This window comes from Festucalex cinctus, chromosome 20 (assembly GCF_051991245.1).
Source record: "Festucalex cinctus isolate MCC-2025b chromosome 20, RoL_Fcin_1.0, whole genome shotgun sequence".
In the NCBI taxonomy this organism is placed as follows: Eukaryota; Metazoa; Chordata; class Actinopteri; order Syngnathiformes; family Syngnathidae; genus Festucalex; species Festucalex cinctus.
The window spans coordinates 15,702,437-15,728,687 of NC_135430.1; the positions used below are offsets into that span (position 1 = coordinate 15,702,437).

The 26,251-nt window shown below is 37.7% G+C and overlaps 1 protein-coding gene and 1 long non-coding RNA gene across 7 annotated transcripts in view; one reads left to right on the forward strand and one right to left on the reverse strand.

The window, feature by feature from the left end:
- The window catches only part of abca4a (ATP-binding cassette, sub-family A (ABC1), member 4a), a 44,432-nt gene that overhangs the window by 4,050 nt on the left and 14,131 nt on the right, over nt 1–26,251 (reverse strand). For 2 of the 6 annotated variants that reach the window (XR_013280816.1, XM_077508504.1), the window contains exons 12-46: nt 24,853–25,050; nt 23,702–23,907; nt 21,551–21,727; nt 21,248–21,470; nt 19,037–19,258; nt 18,758–18,962; nt 18,592–18,669; nt 16,596–16,763; nt 15,015–15,192; nt 14,794–14,925; nt 13,570–13,709; nt 12,669–12,806; nt 11,115–11,311; nt 10,940–11,042; nt 9,495–9,700; nt 9,376–9,430; nt 9,231–9,311; nt 8,379–8,545; nt 8,149–8,273; nt 6,538–6,636; nt 6,135–6,324; nt 5,961–6,055; nt 5,837–5,869; nt 5,586–5,691; nt 4,328–4,402; nt 3,594–3,763; nt 3,333–3,510; nt 3,148–3,263; nt 2,924–3,071; nt 2,723–2,846; nt 1,671–1,800; nt 1,430–1,550; nt 1,311–1,373; nt 1,122–1,228; nt 182–323 (exon numbers count right to left, since the gene is read on the reverse strand). Coding sequence is in view for 4 of the 6 variants with exons in the window: in XM_077508504.1 (XP_077364630.1) it covers nt 182–323; nt 1,122–1,228; nt 1,311–1,373; nt 1,430–1,550; nt 1,671–1,800; nt 2,723–2,846; nt 2,924–3,071; nt 3,148–3,263; nt 3,333–3,510; nt 3,594–3,763; nt 4,328–4,402; nt 5,586–5,691; nt 5,837–5,869; nt 5,961–6,055; nt 6,135–6,324; nt 6,538–6,636; nt 8,149–8,273; nt 8,379–8,545; nt 9,231–9,311; nt 9,376–9,430; nt 9,495–9,700; nt 10,940–11,042; nt 11,115–11,311; nt 12,669–12,806; nt 13,570–13,709; nt 14,794–14,925; nt 15,015–15,192; nt 16,596–16,763; nt 18,592–18,669; nt 18,758–18,962; nt 19,037–19,258; nt 21,248–21,470; nt 21,551–21,727; nt 23,702–23,907; nt 24,853–25,050 (4,896 nt within the window). In the remaining 2 variants the exon portion in view is untranslated. Of the gene's footprint in view, nt 1–181; nt 324–1,121; nt 1,229–1,310; nt 1,374–1,429; nt 1,551–1,670; nt 1,801–2,722; nt 2,847–2,923; nt 3,072–3,147; nt 3,264–3,332; nt 3,511–3,593; nt 3,764–4,327; nt 4,403–5,585; nt 5,692–5,836; nt 5,870–5,960; nt 6,056–6,134; nt 6,325–6,537; nt 6,637–8,148; nt 8,274–8,378; nt 8,546–9,230; nt 9,312–9,375; nt 9,431–9,494; nt 9,701–10,939; nt 11,043–11,114; nt 11,312–12,668; nt 12,807–13,569; nt 13,710–14,793; nt 14,926–15,014; nt 15,193–16,595; nt 16,764–18,591; nt 18,670–18,757; nt 18,963–19,036; nt 19,259–21,247; nt 21,471–21,550; nt 21,728–23,701; nt 23,908–24,852; nt 25,051–26,251 lie in introns of those variants that run through there. The other 4 variants (XM_077508505.1, XM_077508506.1, XR_013280817.1 and 1 more) reach the window with 4 other exon arrangements.
- LOC144009042 (uncharacterized) lies at nt 10,929–13,034 on the forward strand. The gene is made up of 3 exons (XR_013280818.1): nt 10,929–11,049; nt 11,117–11,285; nt 12,656–13,034. It is a non-coding gene; the product is annotated as an uncharacterized LOC144009042 (long non-coding RNA).

The following is a 26,251-nucleotide window of genomic DNA, read 5'->3' on the forward strand; positions in this document are numbered from 1 at the left end:
AGTGATGACTGTTTTACATTACAGGGGACATATGTAAAAAAATGTTTTTTTGAATTGTCAACAAATGCAGACCTATGAAGTGTTATTAAATTATAAATAATGAAATTAAATATCTCTTTTCAATGACGAACTACTATTTGAAAGTTCTGTATGTGTTTTGAAGGCCAGTAATCCCTCTCACCCTGCTGATCTCAGCTTCAGGTACGCCACGGAGGCGAGCATAAAGGTGAAGGTGTTCTCTTCCTGTCAGAAGTTCATCGATGGCGTCAAACTGTGGGCAGTACCCCATGTTCTGGTGGACGTCCAGGATGTTGGTCAAAATGCTGACGGGTAAGGGAATTAAAAACATAAAATAAAAATGAAACACAGTTTGTACATTCACTGACTTGATTTCTCTAGCTTCTGAAGATATTCTGTCCTGGCCGGTTAACAAATGTTAAATGTACGTATAATGTCGTCATATTTAAAATTGATTTATTATTTGCTTAACTCATTTGCTCCTAATAACGTGTAAATACGTTTAAAAAAAAAAATGTTTTAAGTGTCCCAAAGACGTATTTATACGTTTGTTTGTTTTTTATGCTAGAGCATACAGAAGGCTCTCAACTGCAAAGAACGGTTGCAGAAATGGTAGTTATTACACAAACGGCCAGCAGGTGGCAGCAGAGCAAAGGAGATCAACCAGGGCTATTGTAGCTCAATTACTTTTAAATAGATTTGTGAAAACTGATGAAACTTAGCTCTCTTCTAACGCTAATTGCTGCAAAACGGAAACAGATAGAAAAATACTTTTTTTTTCCTGATGAAGGAAGAGACTTTAATCTTTCTTTTGATAGTTTCCAAGCTTTTATAGCAATCGAACACAATATTCTGTGGGCCTTGCAAAATCAGTCAAAATCCAGCAAACGGGATTGCTTCTGTGAAAATGGCTGGGAGTGAATGAGTTAAATAGCTACAGCCTGAAAACCAAATTCTCCCTTCAGTTCATCAGATGTTTGGCACCAAATGCCACCAGATGGCGCCAAAGTAACGTTTTATATTTCAGTAGCTTTTATGGACAAAGCAGTAAATAGAAAAGTTGTTTTTTTTTAAGCAGATAACATAATCTTCTTACAACAAACCTGTGACCAGCAATTGAAGCATCTCCTGTGGTGACATCAATGTCTCCAGTTAACATCTTAAATGTGGTGGTCTTCCCAGCGCCGTTGACCCCCAGGAGACCGAAACACTAACAATCAAAAGGAGTAAAACACATTACGTGAAGTGTGTTAATTGTTTCTTTTATTCAACTTATAATTGATGATACAAACCTCTCCCGGTGATACACCAATACAGATCTGATCCACTGCCGGAGTAATGGTGCCTGTGTAAATCTAGTGAGAAATACCAATTAGTAATTCATCGAGCCACACATAAAAATAAATCTCACCTTAGAGAGGTCGCATACGTGTAAAATGTCATTTGTTTTCCTGCTTTTGTAGATTCTCTCTCTTTCCTCAGCTACATCCAAGTCTTCATCCAAAATAGAAGCTTTTGGGCCATCTGGTGTCCTACCAATGGATCATTTTAACAAAACTCAATTAAGATATCAACTGTTACTGATTGGAATGGATCCTGATTCTTCTTCAAAAAACACACAAACCATGTTTGATATTGGTTTGTAATCTTACCAGTGATCCAGGAAGAAGCGATACTGACAGAAAATGTTCAAGGTGAAATAGAGGAATCCCTCGACTGCCATGAAGAATAGGTTCTTCCCGATGAAGTCCCAGTCATAGGGGTCTGGGCTGTGATCCTCACCTAATAAATACTGCAAGTCAGCAACACTTGAAACCGGCTGTATGTTATTTTTAACTAGATAAAGTGCAATTTGTGTAGAAATTGCGTGGGAATGCTGAAAAGCTGAATGCTATTAGCCGAATGCATGTGCTTATGAAGTAAATTTAAATATAAATTATGTGAAAATTACACATTTGTATTTGTAGTTAACTCATTAGCTCCCCAAAAAACGTATAAATATGTTCTATTTTAAATGTATTAGTGCCCCAAAGATGCATTTATGTTTTTTATGCTAGAGCATACAGAAGGCTTGGATGCAGCCTTTCAAATGCAGGGAACGGGTGAGGCAATGGCATTATTACAAAAATGGCCAGCAGGTGGCAGCAGAGTATAAGAGATCAACCAGGGCCATGATGAAAACAAGCCAAATCTCAGGAGATTTGTGAATAATGATGAAACTTAGCTATATTCTAATGCTAATTACTGCAAAACAGATACAAATACACTTTTTTTTTTCCTGATGAAAGAAGACACTAATCTTTCTTTTAGTAGGTTCCGTGTTTTTTATAGCAATCGAACAGAATATTCTATGGGCCTCGCAAAATCAGTCAAAATCCAGTAAAAGCAGATGGGAGCGAAGCGGATTGCATCAGTGAAAATGGCTGGGAGGGAATGAGTTAAATGACAAATGAATCAAAAGCAAACTTGACCTGCAATCTGTCTAAGGTGGGATTTAATCATTTTCGTGAAATTATAATCCATTTCCTGATACAATAGTCAGTTTGGTATACATGTTAGCATAATGGCCATGGATATATTTGCAATGTACAGTCAGAGGTGGAATTCGAACCTGCAACCTTACATTACCACAATTAGCTTGTTTGACAGTAATTGTCATGTTTGTTTGTTTTGTTTTGTTTTTGTTTTTTTTGCAGTGCATTACCAAAGCGAGTGAAGATATCAATCACAGCCTGGTTGATGGCCATGTCTATGAGGCCTCTGCCCAGGCAGTAATGAGGAAAGATGAGCAACACGCTCTTCAACAGCTGGTTGAACTTGTACAAAGCCTAGACAAGAGCCCGTTAAAAAAAAGTAAGAACATGTAGAAGATGGATTTAAGAGAACTGGGATTGTTCGTTCTTACCGTGGTGCCTTCGAAAAGGTCCAGGATGAAGGTGATAGCGCTGATGTTGATTCCGATGAAGAGGTTGATACATGACAAAGACACATAGGCTGTGCTGGGGACGCTGAACATGTACGACATGGGGTACATCAGGGGGGTGACGGACCACCTAAGAAAAAACAGGAAATTCAAATTCAATAACGGCCAAATTTGACACTAAAAATGTTGCTATTTTGTACACCCACCCGTAAAGCATAAGTAGTGCAATAAGTGGCTGCAGATTGGTTGCTGAGGTGTAACACTTCTTATCAAAAAAGATGAAAATCTGCACCACCATCAATACACTGATTGAATAATTCACCTGTAAACACATCAAACATTTATTTTATATATCGTCCATAAAGGATAAACGTCAGGTTCTAATAGGTACCATGTCCCAGAGGAAGTTGGCCATCCAGTAGATTAGCGGGCTGACACCGCTGACGAACTGTAAATGTTTGGCCTGGGTGACCCTTTCCTGGATGAGATAGAGGACGAAGCTAGCCGGGACGAAAGACATGGCGAAGATGACGCATATCGCTACCACCGCATCCACTGATGTGTTCAAGCTAGTGGAGAGAAAAAAAAAATAAAAAATCCAGCAACATCCTTGGATATCGATAACCATCAGTGTCGGAAAGTGTCCACTCACACAGTGATTTCCGATAGTTGCTCTTTGGTGAGGTTCAGAGGGTGGTTGATGGCCGTGATCCCGTATTGATCCAGGTGAGTTCCTTTTGGCAGGTTTGCGCGCAAGATGGCGTTGTTGGCCACGTTCATGAACGACACCATGGCATGCCAGCCCTTGTTGTTGTACCATACCTGCACAAGGATTGACTCCGTTACGCTATACATTAGGGATGTCACGATAAGGGCGATATCGTGATATTAAAACTGCCACAATATCGTCGCCGTCATGTTCGCAATATTTAAAAGGAACACATCTGTTAAAAAAAAAGTTAGGTTGAGTTCCATTTGTGCAGTTCTAGCACCCTCTAGTGGCTAGTTTATTAGTGCAATTTAATTTTCATTAGGGATGTTTTGGCCTTCTATGTTTAAAATCTATGCTAATTGTAAAGATGAAGGGGAACATAATATACCTGTGAAGCAAATCAATATGTGGGGGAACTCAATGTATGTGTGCATTAACAAAATAACAATAATAATAATAATAATAATAATAATAATAATAAACAATAAAAATAACATAACATTGATGTTATGTACAAAAGCACAATATTGTGCTTTTTTTTTTAGTATGAGCTCTTTTGTTTTTACAATATTGTGATCTTTTTTAAATATCGCCAACACCCTCACAATATCGTGATAATACATCCCTACTATACATGCACCAAAACCACTAAAAAAATCACACTGATTACTTGCCTTAACGTTGTTCTGCGTCTCCAGGTACTTGAAGAATGTACCGATTTCCCTCATTGTTTGTTTACAGTGGTCACCCTGCAAAATAATAATCAGCTCGTCAGTGGTGAGTTTGTTCAAGCGAAGCATGGATTCTTGGTCCACGTTCTGCGGTCTGACGAGACCAAGAAAACAAAACACTGACACTTTGGCATTTTCACTTAGGGGTCTACTCACTTTTGTTGCCAGGTGTTTAGCTATTAATATATGTATCAATTTATATAAGCTGTACATTGACCAATTTTCATTGTGTCATTTTGCCAGTGTTGTCCAATGAAAAATGTATGACTACATTTCTGAAGAGCTGTCAAACGATTACATTTTTTAATCAGATTAATCACGTTTGAATTTTGATTAATCACGATTAATCGCTTAAATAAAATGTTTTTTTTTATCAACATTTTTTTCAAATGTGAAGAGCGCCTGTTATATGTTAATTCTTTCGACATTTAATGTTATGAGGACGTCTTCAATCTTTTTTGGTCCTGTGCCTTTTGTCATCAGTTGATTACTTATATAATTAAAAAAAATAAAAAATGACGGCAATAGTTTGACATTAACTATTTAAATATTGTGAATGTCATACGCAAACATGTATTAAATGCATTATTTTAATGCATGTATCTATGTTTATTGCTCAAACACAACCTCTGCTAAAACGTAACCATCCGCTGTCAAGCTAAAGGATCATCTGCGGTCAAAATTAACTTATTTGCTCACAAAAAACGTATAAATACGTTCTATTTTAAATGCGTTGTGTCCCAAAGACGTATTTATACGTTTTTTATGGGTTTTTTTTGTTTTGTTTTTTATGCTAGCGCATGGAAAAAAAAGCTCCATTACTCAGAATTCTAAATAGATTTGTGAATACTGTAATGATGAAACTTAGCTATATTCTAATGCTAATTGCTGCAAAATGGAAGCAGACAGAAATATACTTAATTTTTTTCTGATGAAGGAAGAGACTTTAATCTTTCTTTTGGTAGGTTCCATGTTTTTATACACAATATTCTGTGGGCCTTGCAAAATCATTCAAAATCCAGTAAAACAGATGGGAGTGAAGGGGATTGTTTGTATGAAAATGGCTGGGAGTGAATTAATCTACGTTAATATATGATTCATGCAATTTTTTTCGTGATTAATCATTAGGTTAACGCTTTACCTTTGACAGCGCTAATGTGAGTGGTCTACTGACTTTTGTGAGACACTTAAAAGACATTACCCCAGTAACGTTGAACATTTGTCCTAGTTGAGCTGCAAAATCCTGGATGAACTTCGGTTGTGGTTCTAAAACAGGAAGCTGACCTCCGACTGATATTCCTCCATACCTGGAAACCACAGACAGAATCCTCAGCTGCCTTGCAGATCCAAACTGCACTGAATACTTTACACCAGGAGAGGGCGAATTCCACCAATAGAATCCAGTACAGCTAAGCTAGCTTTATAAACTTAAAGGCAAATGAAGTGCATTACCTTTGTTCGTTCACCCAATATTTGCTCTTTAAGCTGGGGGGGGAAAAAAGCAGATTTTTATATCTTATTTCATGATTTTTCAAAGCTATGATACATTTTTTATTTAATGCAAAAAAGTAAACACCTAGTTCTAATGAGACTGGGGTACGTTTTCACCAGGTAGTCTGAGATGTTCCTCCCAGTTAGATCCATCAGAACATCTCCTGTTGACTGAATTCTCTGATGCACAAAGCCAGAATGACAATTCAAGTGAAACCTTCATGAGGATCGAGTATTCCGATCTTTCTGTGACGAGTACCTGCGGGGGCGGAAGACCTCCGGCTCCTTCGGGGCACGTGGGCAGCATGGTGAGTTTCTTGTCAGTGCTGCACTGACAGTCTGGAGACGGTCTGACCGAGTTCCATCCTGGCTCAGCCAGCATCTCGATCACGGAGGGGTTAACCAGGAGGGTCTCCCACTCGGTTGTGATGTTGTTACATGGGAAATCTCTACCGGGGAGAGAAATGGACCCACGTGGTTAAACAAAACAGTGGAGAGTGCGACGTTTATAAGATCAAGTGGGATTTATAGACAGAATTAATTAAGTTTTTGTTGTTGTGTCACCACTGAGGCAGGCTAGGGGGAGGGTATTAAGTCACAATTGTCCTCCAAAAGGTCTTTAAATATCATGCGTCCACTGTAAAAGTGTGACATTTACTCACTCTAGTGGTTCATCCGCCATGCAGCGTGTCCCAAAGCCCGGCCTGTTCAGCAAGACTTCGCCAAAATGTCTCATCTGGGCATCCGAAGGACGTTCATTACTGCGGTGGAGCAAGTGATATTACAAAAAGAAACTAAAGCCGTGCGGAAATACATTATGAAAGTCCCCCCAAAACAGCACATCACCACGGCAACAGCGTAACACAAAACCTTCAATAACTTTTGAACTCAAACATCTTTTAAGACAATCTGAAACATTATCGAGGGGCCTAAAAATGGCACCTACTTCCAAAATAAATTCAAAATGGTTGACTTCCTGTTAGGTTTAGCTACAAAATCATTTTTTTTGTCGGTCTGGAGCTGCACATGTCAATTTTCAGAGATCTTGGGGAAACGTTCAGCCGGGAATTCTTCTTTAAAAATTTGTAGGGGGTGCTACTGAGCTATTTACGGTATTGAAACTCACAAGAAATCTCAAAATTATATTGATATATATTATTGATTTTTTATGCCAGGTCTGATGTGTACAGCTTCCAACTATAAATTAAATATGCAAGTTTGAAGACAATTGGATGAATTCTCTAGGTGGAGTTAGTTGAAATATGTCAATTTAAAAATAAATAAATAAATAAATAAATAAATATTTGGGACAAATTGCAAAGTAAATAAAAATGGCGTACTTCCTGTTAGGTGTAGCATATCGACGCCTTCTTAAAATACGTTTTGTTTTGTTTTTCCTGATTTTTCAGGAAACAACAAATTGAACCATTTGCATCATGAGGAGATGATTTAGGCAAAAAAATAAAAAATAAATAATAAATTGCAAAAAATATGACTTCGGCAATTATTTTACAAGTCAAATTGACCCAATTTTGTTTTCCATCAAAACAACAAAACAATCCAAAGTTGGATCAAATTGACCAAAATAGTGGACCAAAGTAGCTCCAGTGATACAAACTCTTTTTTTTCCCGTAAAATAATTCTAATACCGATGTTGTTCAAACATTATTTTGTACATTAACACATTCGTTGCCAGACCAGCAAAAAAAATGCATCATTTGACGTCTTTTTCCGTCAATGGCAGTGAATGAGTTAACAGCAACAACGATACATTTATGTGACTGTTACGTTTAAAGTGTATCTAAGTTATTATATATTTGCTAAAATGCTTCACATTCATATGATCTTTAAGTGAACTACTTTGCACCCATTTTTTCAGACAAAAACTGTACCAGACAGTGTGGCTGTGTTTAAAATGAGTCACAAAGTCTGGAGCAAAAGTAAAAACGAGAACTTTCATTGCTAATGGATAATCGCATGCTTACTTGCAACACACTTACATCCAAGCAGACAGATATGTTATTTTAAGATAATGCAGCATTGTACTATTGCGCTTTCCCCACCCCTTAGTAGTGCAACGCTATTTTTTGTAACCGGATAGGGCACAATCCCAATAAAAAGAGAGGACGCAAGAGAATTGCCAGAGCATCTTTGACAGCTTGTACCTGGCAACTCTGCTCTCCTCGCTGCGAGTAAAACCGAATAAGTCTTGTCTTCTCATCACTTGTGTTGTCATTCTTATATGTTTTGGTGACCCTTTGGAATTGTCTCACCTGAAGAAAGTGTACTGTCGGCCATACATCCAAGGACTTAGAGTCACGCTTGGATACTCTCCAAACGGTGGAACGATCAACGTGAACGTCAGTGCCAGGAAAACAAAACTGGCTGGTAAAACAATCTAACAGACAGAGACGATAAAAACTCACTCAAAATGTTTTAACTGGATGTTCCAACAAATAAAATAAAATAAAAAAACATGGGAAAGCTGTATGTGTGGGTTTACCTGAGCAAAGAAGTCTTTGCAGGAGCGAGTGGAGTGGTGCAACCTCTTGATCAGCAGTGCGAAGAACTGTTTGATGGCCAAACACAGACCTTTGACCTGATACGACCCTCGGCCCGCGTTACCTTCAGGGCCATCGCACGAACTGGCGTCCAAAGGCTCGTCTGAGTCTGAAACACGGCGCTAAGATTAACTCATTCACTGCCAATGACAAATATAGACGTCAAAAATGCAAGCAAACAGCCAGTGTTAATTTTGAAAAAAAAAAAAAAATGAAAAAGAAAATTTAAAATTAAAATTGTAATTAAAAAATAATAATTTAGTTTTAGTTCTAGTCTTCTGACTAAATTTAATTAAAGCCTTAGTCATAACTCAGTCACCTGATTGTATTTTAGTTTGAATCCAATTTTAGTCAACAAAAATAAAGAGCAATTTTAGTCGACTAAAATTGGCTTTTGGAGGCCTCAGTAAGACCGAGACCGATCACAAGAACGTCAAACGCCCGTCTTGTAGGGTAACAGGAATCCGTTCTACGCACGATGGTAGCACTTAGCAATGAAATTGTTGTCATCGTTGTTATTCATAACAACAATGATTAATAACTATGAATGAAAACAATTAATAACTAAAACTAAATTCAAATTTCTTGTCAATATTTGCCCTGGCTGTTTGCTTGGATTTTTGACGTCTATAGTCGTCATTGGCAGTGAATGAGTTAAGTAACACATCTGCAGGGTGCATTTGTGATGGACTACAGCTGGCTAGTGGGCAAGCAGCAGAGTTTGGTGGTAGTTTGCATTTGTCCCCTAAAGTGGCAGCATAGGTTCAGAGCTGTAAGCTAAATTCTAGTGTCACCTTTAGGTGCCTCCGTAGCAATCGCCACTCTGTTGAACCCACAGAGGCTAGCTCGAGAAATCTGCTGCAGTGATTTATTGTCTGAGAGAGGCAGACAATGAGTTATAAGGATGACGATACAAAAGAATGACAAAATTCTCCATACCTTGAACGCATTTCTTGTTGCTTGCATATCCATCAGCGGTGACTTTTAAGAAAATCTACAAGAAAACAAACATCAAATATATCGCGCAGTTATTCGATACCGTCATGCACGACGCCTACCTCTTCCAACGACGTGTCGGACACACCAAAACTACTGAGTCCGATGTCCTCCAGGGTTTCCTCCAGCTCCCTGAAGAGGCTGGCGTAAGCCCGCGGTTGGAAGTCATGGCCGGGAAGCAGGTAGGTCATCTCTTGACCGATGGCCTCAATCAGACGAGCTTGCGGCACGTGATGATGAATCAGGGCCGTGATGCGTTCGATGTTACCTGGAGATGCAAAACGGTTGCCAATGCCATTCCACAATCATATAGAATAATTACAAGGAAGTTCTAGATGTGTCACATAGGGTATCTTTTGGACGGAGATAAGGTTATTATAGTTTCAGAATTTTTCATTTTTGTTCGTTTGGATTTCGTTTTCAGTATTGTTTTTTTCAATTTAGTTAGTTTTAATTAGTTTTCAGGGTGGTTTTGTTAGTTTTGATTAGTTTTATTTAATAAATGTTTCGTTTTAGTTTAGTTTTAGTATTAGTTTTAGTTGCTTTTTCAATGTGTATTACTTGTGCGCAATATTTAAAACACACCATGGCAGCGACGTCATCTGAAGATGCTTTTCTATTGGCTGCTGCTAGATGACGTCACTTCTGTGTGACACACTTTAAAAAATCCTTTTTCCGGCTAATATCAACATAAATCGACTTAAAACCATATTTAAAATCATCGCCAAAGGCTCATGCGTTAATTACCAAAGACTAAAATGAAGGACATATTTGCGATAATTAGAGTGAGTTTTAGATAGTTTTGTAAGCATAAAATGTAGTTTTGGTTAGTTTGCGCTTTTTAAAAAGTATTTTCATTTTTATTTATATTTATTCATATTTCATTAATTTAATTCAACATTTAATTTTAGTTTTTTTTCGGTAGTTTTAGTAAACTCATTCAAAGCCAAAAACGTTTTGAAATACTTCCCTCCCAAAAACGTGTTTACAGGTTTTTTTGGTGTTTTTTTTTTTATGCAAGAATATACAGAAGGCTTTCGTGCATCTACTGACATGAAGAGGTGGCTTAAAGCAATAGTAGTTATTTTAAAAAAGGGCCAGAAGATGGCAGCATAGTATAAGAGATCAGCCAGGTCCATCTTACAACAAGCTCTCATCTCCAATGTTTTCACCAGGAATGTGAATATTGACAAAAAAATAGTATTCTAATGCTAATTGCTGCAAAATGGAAACAAATACAAACATACCTTTTTTTTTTCCTGATGAAAGAAGAGCGCCTAATCTTTCTTTTGGTATGTTTTCATAGCAAGAGAACAATATTTTGTGGGCCTTGTAAAATCAGTCAAAATCCGGTAAAACAGTTGTGAGCGAAGGTGGACGCTTCAGTGAAAATGGTTGGGAGTGAATGAGTTAACTAAAATAACCTTGGACGGAGATCAGATTGCATGTACAGTCACGTGGAAGGTCAACAAAATAAACAGGCTGGACCAGTTAATGCAGATTTTACCATCCATTTGTCTGTCTGGAGTCCGACCCTCGTCTTGGTTTACGTTAAACTTCAAACACTTGGAGCACTTACAGGAGCAGTTTTCTAAACAGACATCACCATCCTACAGAGTAAGAAGAGACGATACGGTTTGTTTGGAAAATAATTCTGCATTATTTCATATTCGTAAACATACAGCTCCAGGTCCGTCCGTCTTTGGGGCGCCGTATTTCATTCGTCGCACAAGAGTGAGGTAGAAACCGGCGCCGAAGCAATTCTTGAGAAAGATCGGGGAGCCGCAGCAGTAGAGACGCCCCTGAGAGATGATGGCGACACGGTCGCTCAGCAGGTCGGCCTCATCCATGTGGTGGGTGGACATGATCACTGTACAGCCTGAAAAAAAAAGGAACAAAATAGGATACGTGCAATTAAAATGGTTAGACGTGTTCATCAGTGTCAGGGTGTCACTACGAGTGGAAAGCGATACAGTATTGGTGTGTCAATTGCTGGATGTAAAATTTTGATCAGAACACTCTAAAAACAGTTGGGTCAAAAGTAACCCAATTATGGATTTAAAAAAATGGACTGATCCACTTTATGGGTTAATTTGACCCAACTTTGGGTCAAAATTGGGTCATTTTGCATAAAACAACCCAGAAAATTGGGTTAATTTGACCCACATTTGGCTAAAAAATTGGGGCATTTTGAATAAAACAACCCAGAAAATTGGGTTAATTTGACCCACTTTTGGCTAAAAAATTGGGGCATTTTGTAAAAAACAACCCAGAAAATTGGGGTAATTTGACCCACATTTGGCTAAAACAAAAATTTGGGCATTTTGTATAAAACAACCCAGAAAATTGGGTTAATTTGACCCACATTTGGCTAAAAAATTGGGGCATTTTGAATAAAACAACCCAGAAAATTGGGTTAATTTGACCCACATTTGGCTAAAAAAAAATTGGGGCATTTTGTATAAAACAACCCAGAAAATTGGGTTAATTTGACCCACATTTGGCTAAAAAAAAAAATGGGGCATTTTGTAAAAAACAACCCAGAAAATTGGGTTAATTTGACCCACATTTGGCTAAAAAAAAAAAATGGGGCATTTTGTAAAAAACAACCCAGAAAATTGGGTTAATTTGACCCACCTGTGGGTCAAAAATTGGGACATTTTGTATAAAACCCTCCCAAAAAATGGGTTAATTTGACCCACCTTTGGCTAAAAAATTGGGTCATTTGTATAAAACAACCCAGAAAATTGGGTTAATTTGACCCACATTTGGGTGAAAGTTTTTTGTATAAAACAACCCAGAAAATTGAGTCAAATTACCCAAGTAGAGGATCTCCCAACTTGTTCCTTAAAGACAGTTAGCCAAAACTAACCCAATCAATGATCAAAAAGGGCCGATCCACTTTATGGGTCAATTTGACCCAACTTTCTGAGTTGTTTTTATACAAAATGACCAAATTTCTGACCCAAAGTTGGGTCAAATAGACCCACAATTTTATGGGTTGTTTTTGGACAAAATGACCCAATTGTTGACCCAAAGTTGGATTAAATTGACCCAAATAGTGGATCTGACCCAAAATATACCAAAATAACTTTTTTGGGGGGGGGTACAAATCAACCCAGAAAGTTGGGTCAAATGAACCCAAATAGAGGATCTGTCCATTTTTGACCCAACTGGTTTTAGAGTGATTTTTTATTTTTTATTTACCAATTTTGTCCAGCAGGGCCCACTGTTACCTGCGCGGAATTTGAGCAACAGATCCCATATGGAGCGTCTGGAGTAAGGATCCACCCCGGAAGTGGGTTCATCCAGGATCACCACTTTTGCGCCACCAACAAATGCCAATGCCACTGATAGTTTCCTCTGCATGCCCCCTGAATGAAAACAGCTTCTTCACATTTGCATGACATTTATACAGCCCCCTTCAAAAATATTGGAACAGCAAGCTCAATTCCTCAAGCTCACTTTGGTGTGCTGTGTTGAGTTGTTAAACTCATTCACTCCCAGCCATTTTCACAGAAGCAATCCCGTTCGCTCCCGGCTGTTTTACTGGATTTTGACTGATTTTGCAAGACCCACAGAATATTGTGTTCAATTACTATAAAAGCATGGAACCTATCAAAAGAAAGATTAAAGTCTCTTCTTTCATAAGGAAAAAAAAAAAGTATGTTTCTGTTTCCGTTTTGCAGCAATTAGCATTAGAAGAGAGCTAAGTTTCATCAGTTTTCACAAATCTATTTAAAATTGTAAGTAATTCAGCTTTTTTCTAGATCCTTTTCTCTGCTGCCACCTGCTGGCCGTTTGTGTCATAACTACCATTTCTGCAACCGTTCTTTGCAGTTGAGAGGCTGCATCAAAGCCTTCTGTATGCTCTAGCATAAAAAAAAACAAAAAAAAAACTAAAAAACGTATAAATACGTCTTTGGGACACTTAGAACATTTAAAAAAAAAAAACGTATTTATACATTATTGGGAGTAAATGAGTTATATGCCATGAAAAAAAAGCTGAACTTTTACCTCACATTTATCTTTCAACCTAAATACCTCCAGTTAACAACAAAAATAAAGGAATTAACGTTCCCCTTCCAATACTTTTTGGAGAGCATTGTACATAGCATATTTGGCATCCAAACCGACCTGACAGATTTTGTGTCAGTTCATCCCTCTTGTGTGGAAGACCGAGATCTTGGAGCATATTCTCCACCTCTTCCTCGGCCTCCGCTATTGGACGGCCTTTCAGTAGTGCGTGGAACAGGATATGCTCAGCAACGGTCATACTGCAGAGTCACAGCAGGTGGAAATTTGGCTCACGATATCAATAATATCACGATACACGATATTAGGGATGTTCGATACCACTTTTTTTCAGACCGATACGATACCGATACTCAGACCCGCAGTACTTACCGATACCAAGTGCCGATACCAGTAGTACATTGGATAAATAAAAAAAAAACATCACCAAAAATATTTTTAACAAAAATACTTCCTCTAATTTTGAAAAAAAAAAAAACAGTTTAGGATTCACAATTTTGAAGTATTTCCAAACCGGTGAAATTTTGGTGAAAAACGTAGTCAAAACAGGAAGTGATCCTCATGATTTGCCATGGTGTTAAACTGCTGCAGGGTAGCGCCACCTACAGGCAAGGAGGACTCACTCAACGTCTCCAGCATCGGTCGCTTGTACTCGTCGGCTTCACGAGTACTCGAGTACTTGAAAAAAGGCTGGTATCGGCCCGATACCGGGTGCTCGCCCATCCCTACACGATATCTACGATTTTTGATATATTGTCAAAACACATTTTTAGCAATATATCACGATATGTGACTGAAAAAGCCAACAAATGCCCATAAAAAGGAAAATGTATGCCAAAACTTTGTACAATGTACAAAGTTCTGCCTCTTAGTCTTTTAACTGTAAACATTGTAAATTAAGACAAATTAAAGTGCATAAACATTTATAACATAACACTGCACAACTGGGCACATTACATCGATATCTACCGTCAGTGTATCGATAATTTATTGCAACATAGAGCGCAACAATATATTGCGATGTCGATTTTTTCTCCCACCACTAATCCAAAATATTGTTAAAAAAAATGAAGATATAAATGACATTTTTATTCAATTTTGGCACGTCACTTTATTTTATTTTATTTTATTTTATTTTATTTTATTTTATTTTATTTTATTTTATTTTATTCAGGCCAAGGAAAATCAAGTATGTCTAATCCAAATTATTATTTTTCATTTTGGCAGAAATTCTTCACTTTATACAGTTTTCATTTTCAGAGTCATAATGACCCGTGAGGGGAAACCATAACAAATGTACCCTGTGATGAAAATGAAATAACCTACTACTGAAAAAGAGTGTTGTGCTGCGGGCACATTCCCAGAGACAGACGGATGGTGTCCATGTCCGTGCGGATGTCTTTCCCATAAATGGAAGCCGTGCCTGAGGTGGGAGGGAACATACCAGTCAAGATGGACCTAGAAGATAGAGAAAAAAAAGGGGTTGGGGGATGAAACGTTACCCCCCCCCACCACGAGCACCACCACCCACCCATGTGTTCACGTACATAGTGGTGGTCTTGCCGGCCCCATTGTGCCCAAGAAAGGCAGTGATCTGGTTCTCATAGAAGCTGAGGGTGAGGCCGTTCACAGCGGGCCTGGAGCGACTGTCGAACACTTTGACCAGGTTTTGGATACAAACGCCCCTCGCCAGGTCAGCTGGTTCTGCCTCAAAGAATGTTTGCCCTAAACAGTGTTGACAGTGAAAGCAATAATATGACTTTTTCATTTTCAAATGTAGTTATTTTTAATTAGTTTTCAGGCTGATTCTGTTTTTTTTTTTTTATTTATATTTTTTTTAATTATTTAATTTAATTTATTAATTAATTTATTTTATTTATTATTTAATATTATTTAATTTTATTATTATTATTATTTTTTTATTCGTTTTAGTTCTTTAATAAATGATTAGTTTTAGCTTAGTTTCAGTATTAGTTTTATTTATTTTTGTATTTTTTTTTTCATGTGTATTACTTGTGCGCAATTTTTAAAAAACACCATGGGGGCGACGTCATCTGAAGATGCTTTTCTATTGGCTGCTGCTAGATGACGTCACTTCTGTGTGACATACTTTCAATCGTCATTATTCCGGTTTTTATCAAACTAAATTACTAAAAATCACCAAAGGCTCATGCATTAAATTAATTACCAAAGACTAAAACGAAGGGCACGTTTGCTATAATTATAGTTCGTTTTAGGCAGTTTTGTAAACATAAAATGTAGTTTGTTAGTTTTCGTTTTTTTAAAAAGCATTTTCATTTTTACTTTATTTCATTACCAAATTTTTTTTTTTTATTCGTTTTAGTTCTTTAATAAATGATTAGTTTTAGCTTAGTTTCAGTATTAGTTTTAGTTTTATTTTTTATTTTTTTATTTTTTTTTATTTTTATTTTTTTTTAAATGTGTATTACTTGTGCGCAATTTTTAAAAAACACCATGGGGGCGACGTCATCTGAAGATGCTTTTCTATTGGCTGCTGCTAGATGACGTCACTTCTGTGTGACATACTTTCAATCGTCATTATTCCGGTTTTTATCAAACTAAATTACTAAAAATCACCAAAGACTCATGCATTAAATTAATTACCAAAGACTAAAACGAAGGACATGTTTGCTATAATTATAGTTCGTTTTAGTCAGTTTTGTAAACATAAAATGTAGTTTGTTAGTTTTCGTTTTTTTAAAAAGCATTTTCATTTTTACTTTATTTCATTACCAAAATTGTTTTTTTTAATTTTAGTTTGTTATTTCGTTTGTTTTTAATGGCACCTGTGTTTTTCGACACCCTCCCTTCTTATTTTGACCATCTCCAAACATTTTGTTTTTTATTAATTTATTTTAACTGAGTCAAATGCCATTTTTAGCATATGTCGCGGGCCACTGAAAAATGGACGGCGGGCCGCAAATGGCCCCCGGGCCGTAGTTTGGACACCCCTTCTGTACAACAACACAAAGAGGAAGGAAAAGGTCCAAAACCAACACTAGAAATGTCAGGTTAGTACAGATATTGCAATGTATCCCAATGTCTTCTTCACACAATATAATGTAGTTGAATGTCATATAAGTCAATGAACCAAATTGATATAGTACCATGAGTCTCCTGGTTGTCGTCTCGCTGGTCCTTGTGTTCACGTGCGTCGGTTGGTTCTGGATTCTTTGCTTTCTCCTGGTTTTCCTGCTCCTCTTTTTTCTGTGGATCCCCTTTATCTTGGAATCCCATGTTATCGAAGCCTTTTTTAGACAGCTCATGTTTATTGTCTTAAAACAAAAAGGAAGGTAGAAAATCAAATTAATTGTTCAAAAGCGCTTCAGTTTAAATTTATACAGTTGATTCAGTTTAACTCATTCACTGCCAATGACGACTATAGACGTCAAAAATCCAAGCAAACAGCCAGGGCAAATATTGACAAGAAATTTGAATTTAGTTTTAGTTATTAATTGTTTTCATTCATAGTTATTAATCATTGTTGTTATGAATAACAACGATGACAACAATTTCATTGCTAAGTGCTACCATCGTGCGTAGAACGGATTCCTGTTACCCTACAACACGGGCGTTGACGTTCTTGTGATCGGTCTCGGTCTTACTGAGGCCTCTAAAAGCCAATTTTAGTCGACTAAAATTGCTCTTTATTTTTGTTGACTAAAATTGGATTCAAACTAAAATACAATCAGGTGACTGAGTTATGACTAAGGCTTTAATTAAATTTAGCCAGAAGACAAGAACTAAAACTAAATTATAATTTTTTAATTACAATTTTAATTTTAAATTTTCTTTTTCATTTTTTTGTTTTTTTCAAAATTAACACTGGCTGTTTGCTTGCATTTTTGACGTCTATATTTGTCATTGGCAGTGAATGAGTTAAATATATCCATCGTTAACTGAACTCTCGATTAATCGTAAATTAATCGCACTTTTTATCTGTGCTAAATGTAGAATAAAATATCTTCACGTTTTTCTTACTCTTAATTAACATGAAGTGGACAAATATGGTTACTAAATACAAATGTGGATATATCTTTTAGTTCATTTATATATTAATTTTACAGTAATTCATAAAGTTACAGTTAACAGTTACGGTTAAAATGTTGAGCCATAGATTTGTGTTGAGGTAATTTTTCTGCCACTAAGTGGCATTAGAGATTCATGTTGTTCGTTTTGAGTTTTGTTTTTTAAATTTAGTTAGTTTGAATTAGTTTTCACGGTGCTTCTGTTAGTTTTTATTAGTTTTCGATATTTAATAAATGCTTAGTTTTAATTAGTTTCAGCATTAGTTGACATAAATTCTGTGTGACACTTTCAAACGTCCTTATTCTGGTGGTTAATATCAAAAATAAATCTACCGTACTTAAAATTAAATTTAAAATCATCCCCAAATGCTCATGCATTAAATTAATTACCAAAGACTAAAACAAAGGATATTATTGTCATAATTAGTTATTTTTAGTTACTTTTGTAAATATAAAATGTCGTTTCAGTTAGTTTTCATTTAGTAAAATACATTTTCATTTTTATTTTAAATCATTCACAAAATTCTTTTTTGAATTTTAATTTTAGTTTTTTCTTTTTGTTAGTTTTAGTTAACTAAAATAACCTTGATCAGTACCCACAAATACATATATTATCATATTTATTATAGCTAAATTGAGTGCCATTTAAGGTTGTAAGTTTTAACAAAATCCATTTCACAACTTTTAATCCTTTTTAACTCATTTGCTCCCAAAAACGTATAAATATGTTCTATTTTAAATATTTGAAGCATCCCAAAGACGTATTTATACGTTTTTATGTTTGTTTTTGTATGCTAGAGCAAACAGAAGGCTTTGATGCAGCCTCTCAACTGCAAAGAACGGATGATAAAAAAAAAGAGGTAGTTATTACACAAACGGCCAGCAGGTGGCAGCAGAGTATAAGAGATCAACCATGGCCATGTTGAAAAAAAGCTCAATGACTCAAAACTCTAAATAGATTTGTGAATAATGATGAAACTTAGCTATTTTGTAATGCTAATTGCTGAAAAACGGAAACAGGTAGAAATATACTTTCTTTTTCCTGATGAAAGAAGAGACATAAGCAAAGTCCTACCTGCAGCTGGAGTGACAGTGTTGAGCCAATAACAGGGCATGAAAGGGAAGTAAAATGGCCGGCCAATTCCATACTGGCCTGTGTTGCATATCAAACAGAGCAACAATAAGTTTCCAACATGTTCACACCTCTTTATGAACCCACATTTCTGTCTTATCAAACTGACCAGGGAAGATGTTGTCCAGGTACCAGGCAAGGACAGCATAAAGCAACGTGTCCAGGCCCATCATGCAGATAGAAGTGAGGAACGAGAACTCGTCCCCCTCCAGAGGACTAGTCTGGATGTTGTCCCACTGCAGACCCTGACCTTGCTCCTCATAACGAGATAGGTACTCGGTCCCAAAACCAAAGGCGACTTGGGACATAAGACTCTGAGGGACAAAATATCTAAAAATTAGATAAATAAACCTGAATTGTGAGTGGTTTGGATGTTCTGCCTGCCTACCACCAGGATCTTCATGTCTTTGGTGATGCGATCTTGCCAAGCGAAGCAGAAGAGGTGCGGCAGGTAGAGGGCGAAATAAATGATTCCGCAGCAGGCCGCTGCCAGGTTGGCCTGGTTGAAGAAGACGCTGAGGAGAAAGCATTGCATGATGGTGGCCGTGGTGAAGGTGAGCAGAAAGAGGAAGAGGATCAGGGGGTTGCTGTAGTTCAGGACCCTTCCTCCCTTGAAAGTCAGAAACAAGCAAGGGATGTTATTCACAAAATGATCTCTGAAATTGATATCAAATCTCTTAACAGTTTTTTTTTATGATTATTGCCACTAGGGGTCACTACAGTACACGATGTGTAGACTGAGCTAAAGGGAACGAGGTCCAATTTTAACTGGGCACAAACTTTAATCATTGCCAACTCAACTGTATTTATAAAGCACTTTAAAAAGGAATTGCTGTATACCAGTGGTGTCCAAACTACGGCCCGGGGGCCATTTGCGGCCCGCCGTCCATTTTTCAGTGGCCCGCGACATGTGCTAAAAATGGCATTTGACTCAGTTAAAATAAATTAATAAAAACAAAAATGTTTGGAGGTGGTCAAAATAAGAAGGGAGGGTGTTGAAAAGCACAGGTGCCATTAAACGTTATTTTAGTTAACGAAAACTAACGAAATAACAAACTAAAATTAAAAAAACAATTTTGGTAATGAAATAAAAAACTACATTTTATGTTTACAAAACTGACTAAAACTAACTATAATTATAGCAAACATGTCCTTCGTTTTAGTCTTTGGTAATTAATTTAATGCATGAGCCTTTGGGGATAATTTCAAATGTGATTTTTAGTAATTTATTTGGATAAAAACCGGAATAATGACGATTGAAAGTATGTCACACAGAAGTGACGTCATCTAGCAGCAGCCAATAGAAAAGCATCGCTCCCATGGTGTTTTTTAAAAATTATGCACAAAAAAAACCTAAAACTAATACTGAAACTAAGCTAAAACTAATCATTTATTAAAGAAGTAAAACTAATAAAACTAACATAATCAGCCTGAAAACGAATTAAAATAACTAAATTTAAAAAACAAAACTCAAAATGAAATAAAAACTAAAATAAAACATTCCAAAACTATAATAACCCTACTGCCATATTACAAATAAATTGCTTTATGTACTGTAACAATTTTCTAAATATGCAATTGCACAAATAAATTATTTGTACAATTTTTATGACTAAACCCAATTTCTCTTCATAACATTATGTGGCCCTTGCGTCCCTCTGATTTTCTGCATGTGGCCCTCAAATGAAAAAGTTTGGACACCCCTGCTGTATACAAAGCGCTGTACATGAAACAGGAATCGGTCATGCAGTAAAGATAAAGAGTAAGATAAGTAAAATAAGAACAAAACAAAACATTAAATAACTGAATAAACTAGACTAAGTGCAATTTCCGTAGAAATTGCGTGGGAATGCTGAATGCTTATGAAGGAAATACCATTCCTGCATATTCGAAAGTGTTGACATAATTCCCATGATGTCATAGACTTCACTGTCCTTTCGTTAATAATTTGTACGGTATGTGCACAATCACAGTACCAGTTTGTGAGTCATTAGTAAGGCGAGAAGGAGTGAAGGTCATAGTTTAACTCATTCACTCCCAGTCATTTTCACAGAAGCAATCCCGTTCGCTCCCGGCTGTTTTGCTGGATTTTGACTGATTTTGCAAGGCCCACAGAATATTGTGTTCAATTGCTATAAAAGCACGGAACCTACCAAAGAAAGATTAAAGTCTCTTAAAGTCTATGTTTCTATCTGTTTCCGTTTTGCAGCAATTAGCATGAGAAGAGAGCTAAGTTTCATCAGTTTTCACAAATCTATTTAAAATTCTAAGTAATTGAGCTTTTTTTTCCTACATGGCCCTGGTTGATCTCCTTTGCTCTGCTGCCACCTGCTGGCCGTTTGTGTAATAACTACCATTTCTGCAACCGTTCTTTGCAGTTGAGAGGCTGCATCAAAGCCTTCTGTATGCTCTAGCATAAAAAAAAAAAAACAAACAAAAAAAAACGTATGAATACGTCTTTGGGACACTTAGAACTTAAAAAAAACGTATTTATACGTCATTGGGAGTAAATGAGTTAACGAGCTATCATTTGTCACCTGCCATGAAATCCAGGGGAGTTAACCCCTAAACGCAAACTTGAGAAATGTCACTTCCTCACCATGATGATGACTGTAAGGAGAGCAGTGCTGGTACCCATCATGAGGAAGCTGTCAATAAACCAAGTGGACCAGATGACGCTGTTGGAGACCCCCATCACCTTGAGGGTCTCCTTGAGACGCAGTTCCTTTTCCAGAACGATACTTTTGACTATCATGGACACGGAGTAGACCCAGGCCAGAACCATGAAGATTGGAAAGCAGCGATTCAGTGTGAGCATGAAGCTGGACAAAATGAGATATCGGATGAGAAAAAAAATGTGGTTTATAGTTGTGTTGTGGGTGTTTGGTGTGTGCTCACTAACAGATCATCCACGTAACACGGGTAGGGCATCTGTTGCAGATAAACCCCCAACGGCCACTCTTTCCCCGTCTGAGTCCGAATGATGCCATGTTCTATTATGTCCTGAAGATAAGCGAAACCGCCCCAGACGTAACGCAGGTCATCCATAGGATCCGCTCTGGGGCCCGGATCCCAATACCTGACAGGGATGCACGTTATTATTCTCTAAAACGATATCAAAAAAGCAAAAATCACACTTTCTGACCTTCATTCTAACCCAGGGGTGTCCAAACTTTTTAATTTGAGGGCCACATACAGAAAATCAGAAGGACGCAATGGCCACATAATGTTATGAAGAGAAATTGTGTTTCGTCCGAAAAATTGTACAAATAATTTATTTGCGCTTTTGCATATTTAGAAAAATGCTACAGTATATAAACCAATTTGTTTGTAATATGGCAGTCGGGTTATTATAGTTTTGGAATTTTTCATTTTAGTTAGTTTTTATTAGTTTTCAGGGTGGTTCTGTTGGTTTTTATTAGTTTAGTTCTTTAAAAAAAAAATGCTTAGTTTTAGTATTAGTTTTTTTTTATGTGTATTACTTACTTGTGCGCAATATTTAAAAAAACACCATGGGCGCGACGTCATTATTCCGGTTTATATCAAAATAAATCTACTAAAAATCACATTTAAAATCATCCCCAAAGGGCTCATGCATTAAATTAATTACCAAAGACTAAAAAGGAATAAGCGGTCAAGGAGATGGATGGATGGATGGATGGATGGATGGATGGATGGATGGATGGATGGATGGATGGATGGATGGATGGAAGAATGGATGGAAGAATGGATGGATGGATGGATGGATGGATGGAAGAATGGATAGAAGAATGGATGGAAGAATGGATGGATAGATGGATGGATGGATGGATGGAAGAATGGATGGATGGATGGAAGAATGGATGGATGGATGGATGGATGGATGGATGGATGGATGGATGGATGGATGGAAGGATGGATGGATGGATGGAAGAATGGATGGATAGATGGATGGATGGATGGATGGATGGATGGATGGATGGATGGATGGATGGATGGATGGATGGATGGATGGATGGAAGAATGGATGGATGGATGGATGGAAGGATGGATGGATGGAAGAATGGATGGATGGAAGAATGGATGGATGGATGGATGGATGGATGGATGGATGGATGGAAGGATGGATGGATGGATGGAAGAATGGATAGAAGAATGGATGGAAGAATGGATGGATAGATGGATGGATGGATGGATGGATGGATGGATGGATGGATGGAAGAATGGATGGATGGATAGATGGATGGATGGATGGATGGATGGATGGAAGGATGGATGGCTGGAAGGATGGATGGATGGAAGAATGGATGGATGGATGGATGGATGGATGGATGGATGGAAGGATGCATGGATGGATGGATGGATGGAAGAATGGATGGATGGATGGATGGATGGATGGATGGATGGATGGATGGATGGATGGATGGAAGGATGGATGGATGGATGGATGGATGGATGGAAGAATGGATGGATGGATGGATGGATGGATGGATGGATGGAAGAATGGATGGATGGATGGATGAAAGAATGGATGGATAGATGGATGGAAGAATGGATGGAAGAATGGATGGAAGAATGGATGGATAGATGGATGGATGGATGGATGGATAGATGGATGGATGGATGGAAGAATGGATGGCTGGAAGGATGGATGGAAGAATGGATGGATGGATGGATGGATGGATGGATGGATGGATGGATGGATGGATAAAACGAAGGACATGTTTGCTATAATTATAGCTAGTTTTTGTTAGTTTTGTAAACATAAAATGTAGTTTGTTAGTTTTCGTTTTATTAAAAAGCATTTTCGTTTTTATTTTATTTCGGAAACAATATTGTGTTTTGAATTTTAGTTTTAGTTTTTTCATTAGGTTTAGTTAACTAAAATAACCTTTAATGGAACCTGTTTTTCGATACCCTCCCTTCTTACTTTGACCACCTCCAAACATTTTTGTTTTTATTTTATTTGAACTGAGTCCAATGCCATTTTTAGCACATGTCGCGGGCCACTGAAAAAATGGACGGCGGGCCGCAAATGGCCCCCGGGCCGCAGTTTGGACACCTCTGCTCTAACCTGTCTTTGACTTTATTGGTGCGCTCCACAGCATCAATATCCATCCGGATCTTGAACTTCACATGAGGCGGGACTTTGGCGGTCCAAGGTTGCATGTTGACAAAGACGAGACCCGCCCAAAACTTGCCGTCCTGCAGTAGGTCCAAAGCTCGATATGTTACGGTGTCCTCGCTAGGCAGGGCAACAAATTTATCCAGGTTCACGCACTGGAGGAGAGGAGATGAGATAGAGGCAGAAAATTTGGTAAACTAAAGGGAAAAGTAACATCTTATCTTCATCAGATTTAAAGGCAGTCCATGGATGACTCACGAACCACATCAGTAGGTAGTCTATACCAGCTGTATGTGTGGGGTAATAGTTTTTAGATTCGCATGCGTGCATCCAACCACTCGGCCTTCAAACCCGCGCTCATTGTAGTTGCTCTATAAAAGATGGCGGGTGAAGTGACAGCTGTGTCCAATCAGCCTCGGGCGTTCCCACTCTCCCTGTCACACTCGAGTGCTGTAAGCTTTAACTTGGACAAAAACAAAGAACGCCAGCCATCCACCCAACCGTGCCCCCCCCCCGTGTCACCCCCCAGTGGGATAGACCCCCTCGTCCCGACAAGGCCTGATTTGGACTTTGTTTCAAATATATTGGCCCACTTAGCGACGGAGAGCCCTCACCAGTGAAGGCCTGTGACGCTTTGTTGTAATTTTGTGAAAGGCTTCCACTCCATCAGCAGTAAACAGAAGCCGGTCGACAGCTCGTCTGTTAGCCTGGCCCGGGTCCTAACCTGGCGGTTGCCAAGTTTTGGAGATGGAGGACAAATTGCCAAATGAAAAGACAACTTATCCAAATGCTCGCATCGCGTCAAAGATGGAGCACAACAGAGCTCTTTCAAGCAGGCTAATGAAATCAACAAGTGACGGGCCCGTGTTCACTCGGATTATTCGATGAATGGGCCACTCCAGGAATGTGACAGTTCAGGTGAATTGTAGTGTCAACAGTTCAAATAGGTGGGAGGGTACCAAAACAAATGATCCTGACACCGTATTTTCATCTGGAAGCCTGGCTTAACCCATACATCCCGTTGTAGCAGTTTTTTTATTTTTTTTTGTACAACAAAAGTTTCTAGGCTACAGTACAAAAATATTTCAGCGCGCACTCACGTCTCCATATTGATTGAGCATCCGGATGACACGGTCAGCGAGGTTGAAAACATCCCGCCAGTCGAAATCAGGCATGCTGTCAGGACGCTCTTCTGGCGGACTGTTGTGCAGGAAGTTGAGGATGTGTTTGGTGAAGAACGGAGCCTGCTCAAGACTGCGGTCAATGAAATCCATCACTGATGGATTCCGGAATGTGTCCTGAAAAAAATAGCAACACTTAAAATTGTAGCATTCACAGCACGATTTTATTTAAACGGATACTTTACTTTAACATTAAACATTAAACATGAATATTTTGCCGATAATAAATTTGATTTTAATTATTTTTCATGTACAATTAGTACCTTTAAAAACATATTTTGCAACTTGCTGTCGACTGAAAATGACATCACAAGGGCTCAGGTAACCAATCACAGCTCAGCTTGCAAATGTCACATGACCAAACCTAGAAAACAATGTAACCAATCACAGCTCAGCTTGTGAATATCACATGACCAAACCTAGAAAACAGGTAACCAATCACAGCCCAGCTTGCAAATATCACATGACCAAACCTAGAAAACAGGTAACCAATCACAGCTCAGCTTGCGAATGTCACATGACCAAACGTAGAAAACCGCTGAGCTGTGATTGGTTACCTGAGCCCCTGTGATGTCATTTTCAGTCGACAGCAAGTTGCAAAATGTGTTTTTAAAGGTACTAATTGTACGTGAAAAATAATGACAGTATCAAATTAATTATAGACAAAATATTCACTTTTTATTGCCATAATGGGCAAAATAAGTGAAGTATCTCTTTAAGTTATAGTTACAGTTTAAGTTTTATTGTATTTATTTATTTACTTTTATTTTAAGCTATTAGACTTTGGCTTGCTCCCATTTTTGACATCCCTTTTAATTAGGGTTGTGGGACTTTGAACAAGATATTATTCTGGTTAAAAAAAAAATACAAATACAAGTTACAAGTGACCTTTCCTCTGGTCTCCTGACCTTCTGAACTTCACGACTCTGGCGAGACTCTGAAGTATCCGGTTAAGGTGAAGGGTAATCACTGTCATTGCACATTTGCACATTGCAATATGTATAGTGGGTACAGTGGTTTTATACAGTATTGGTTTTATTTTATTTTTTTACCCTATTTTATTTCATTGCACATATTTTTATCTGTCTATTATGTGTGTACTTATGGCAGAGTTTAAATTTCATTTCATTGTATTTGTATAATGACAATAAAGGCTAATCTAATCTAATCTAATCTAATCTAATCTAATGGGATTTTTATTAAATTTTAGGTGAATTAATGAGTAAAAATTTACACATATTTACACGTTCGCATACATGCATGCATGCAAATGCACGCACATATGCGCACACGCACGCACACAAATGCACAAAAAAAA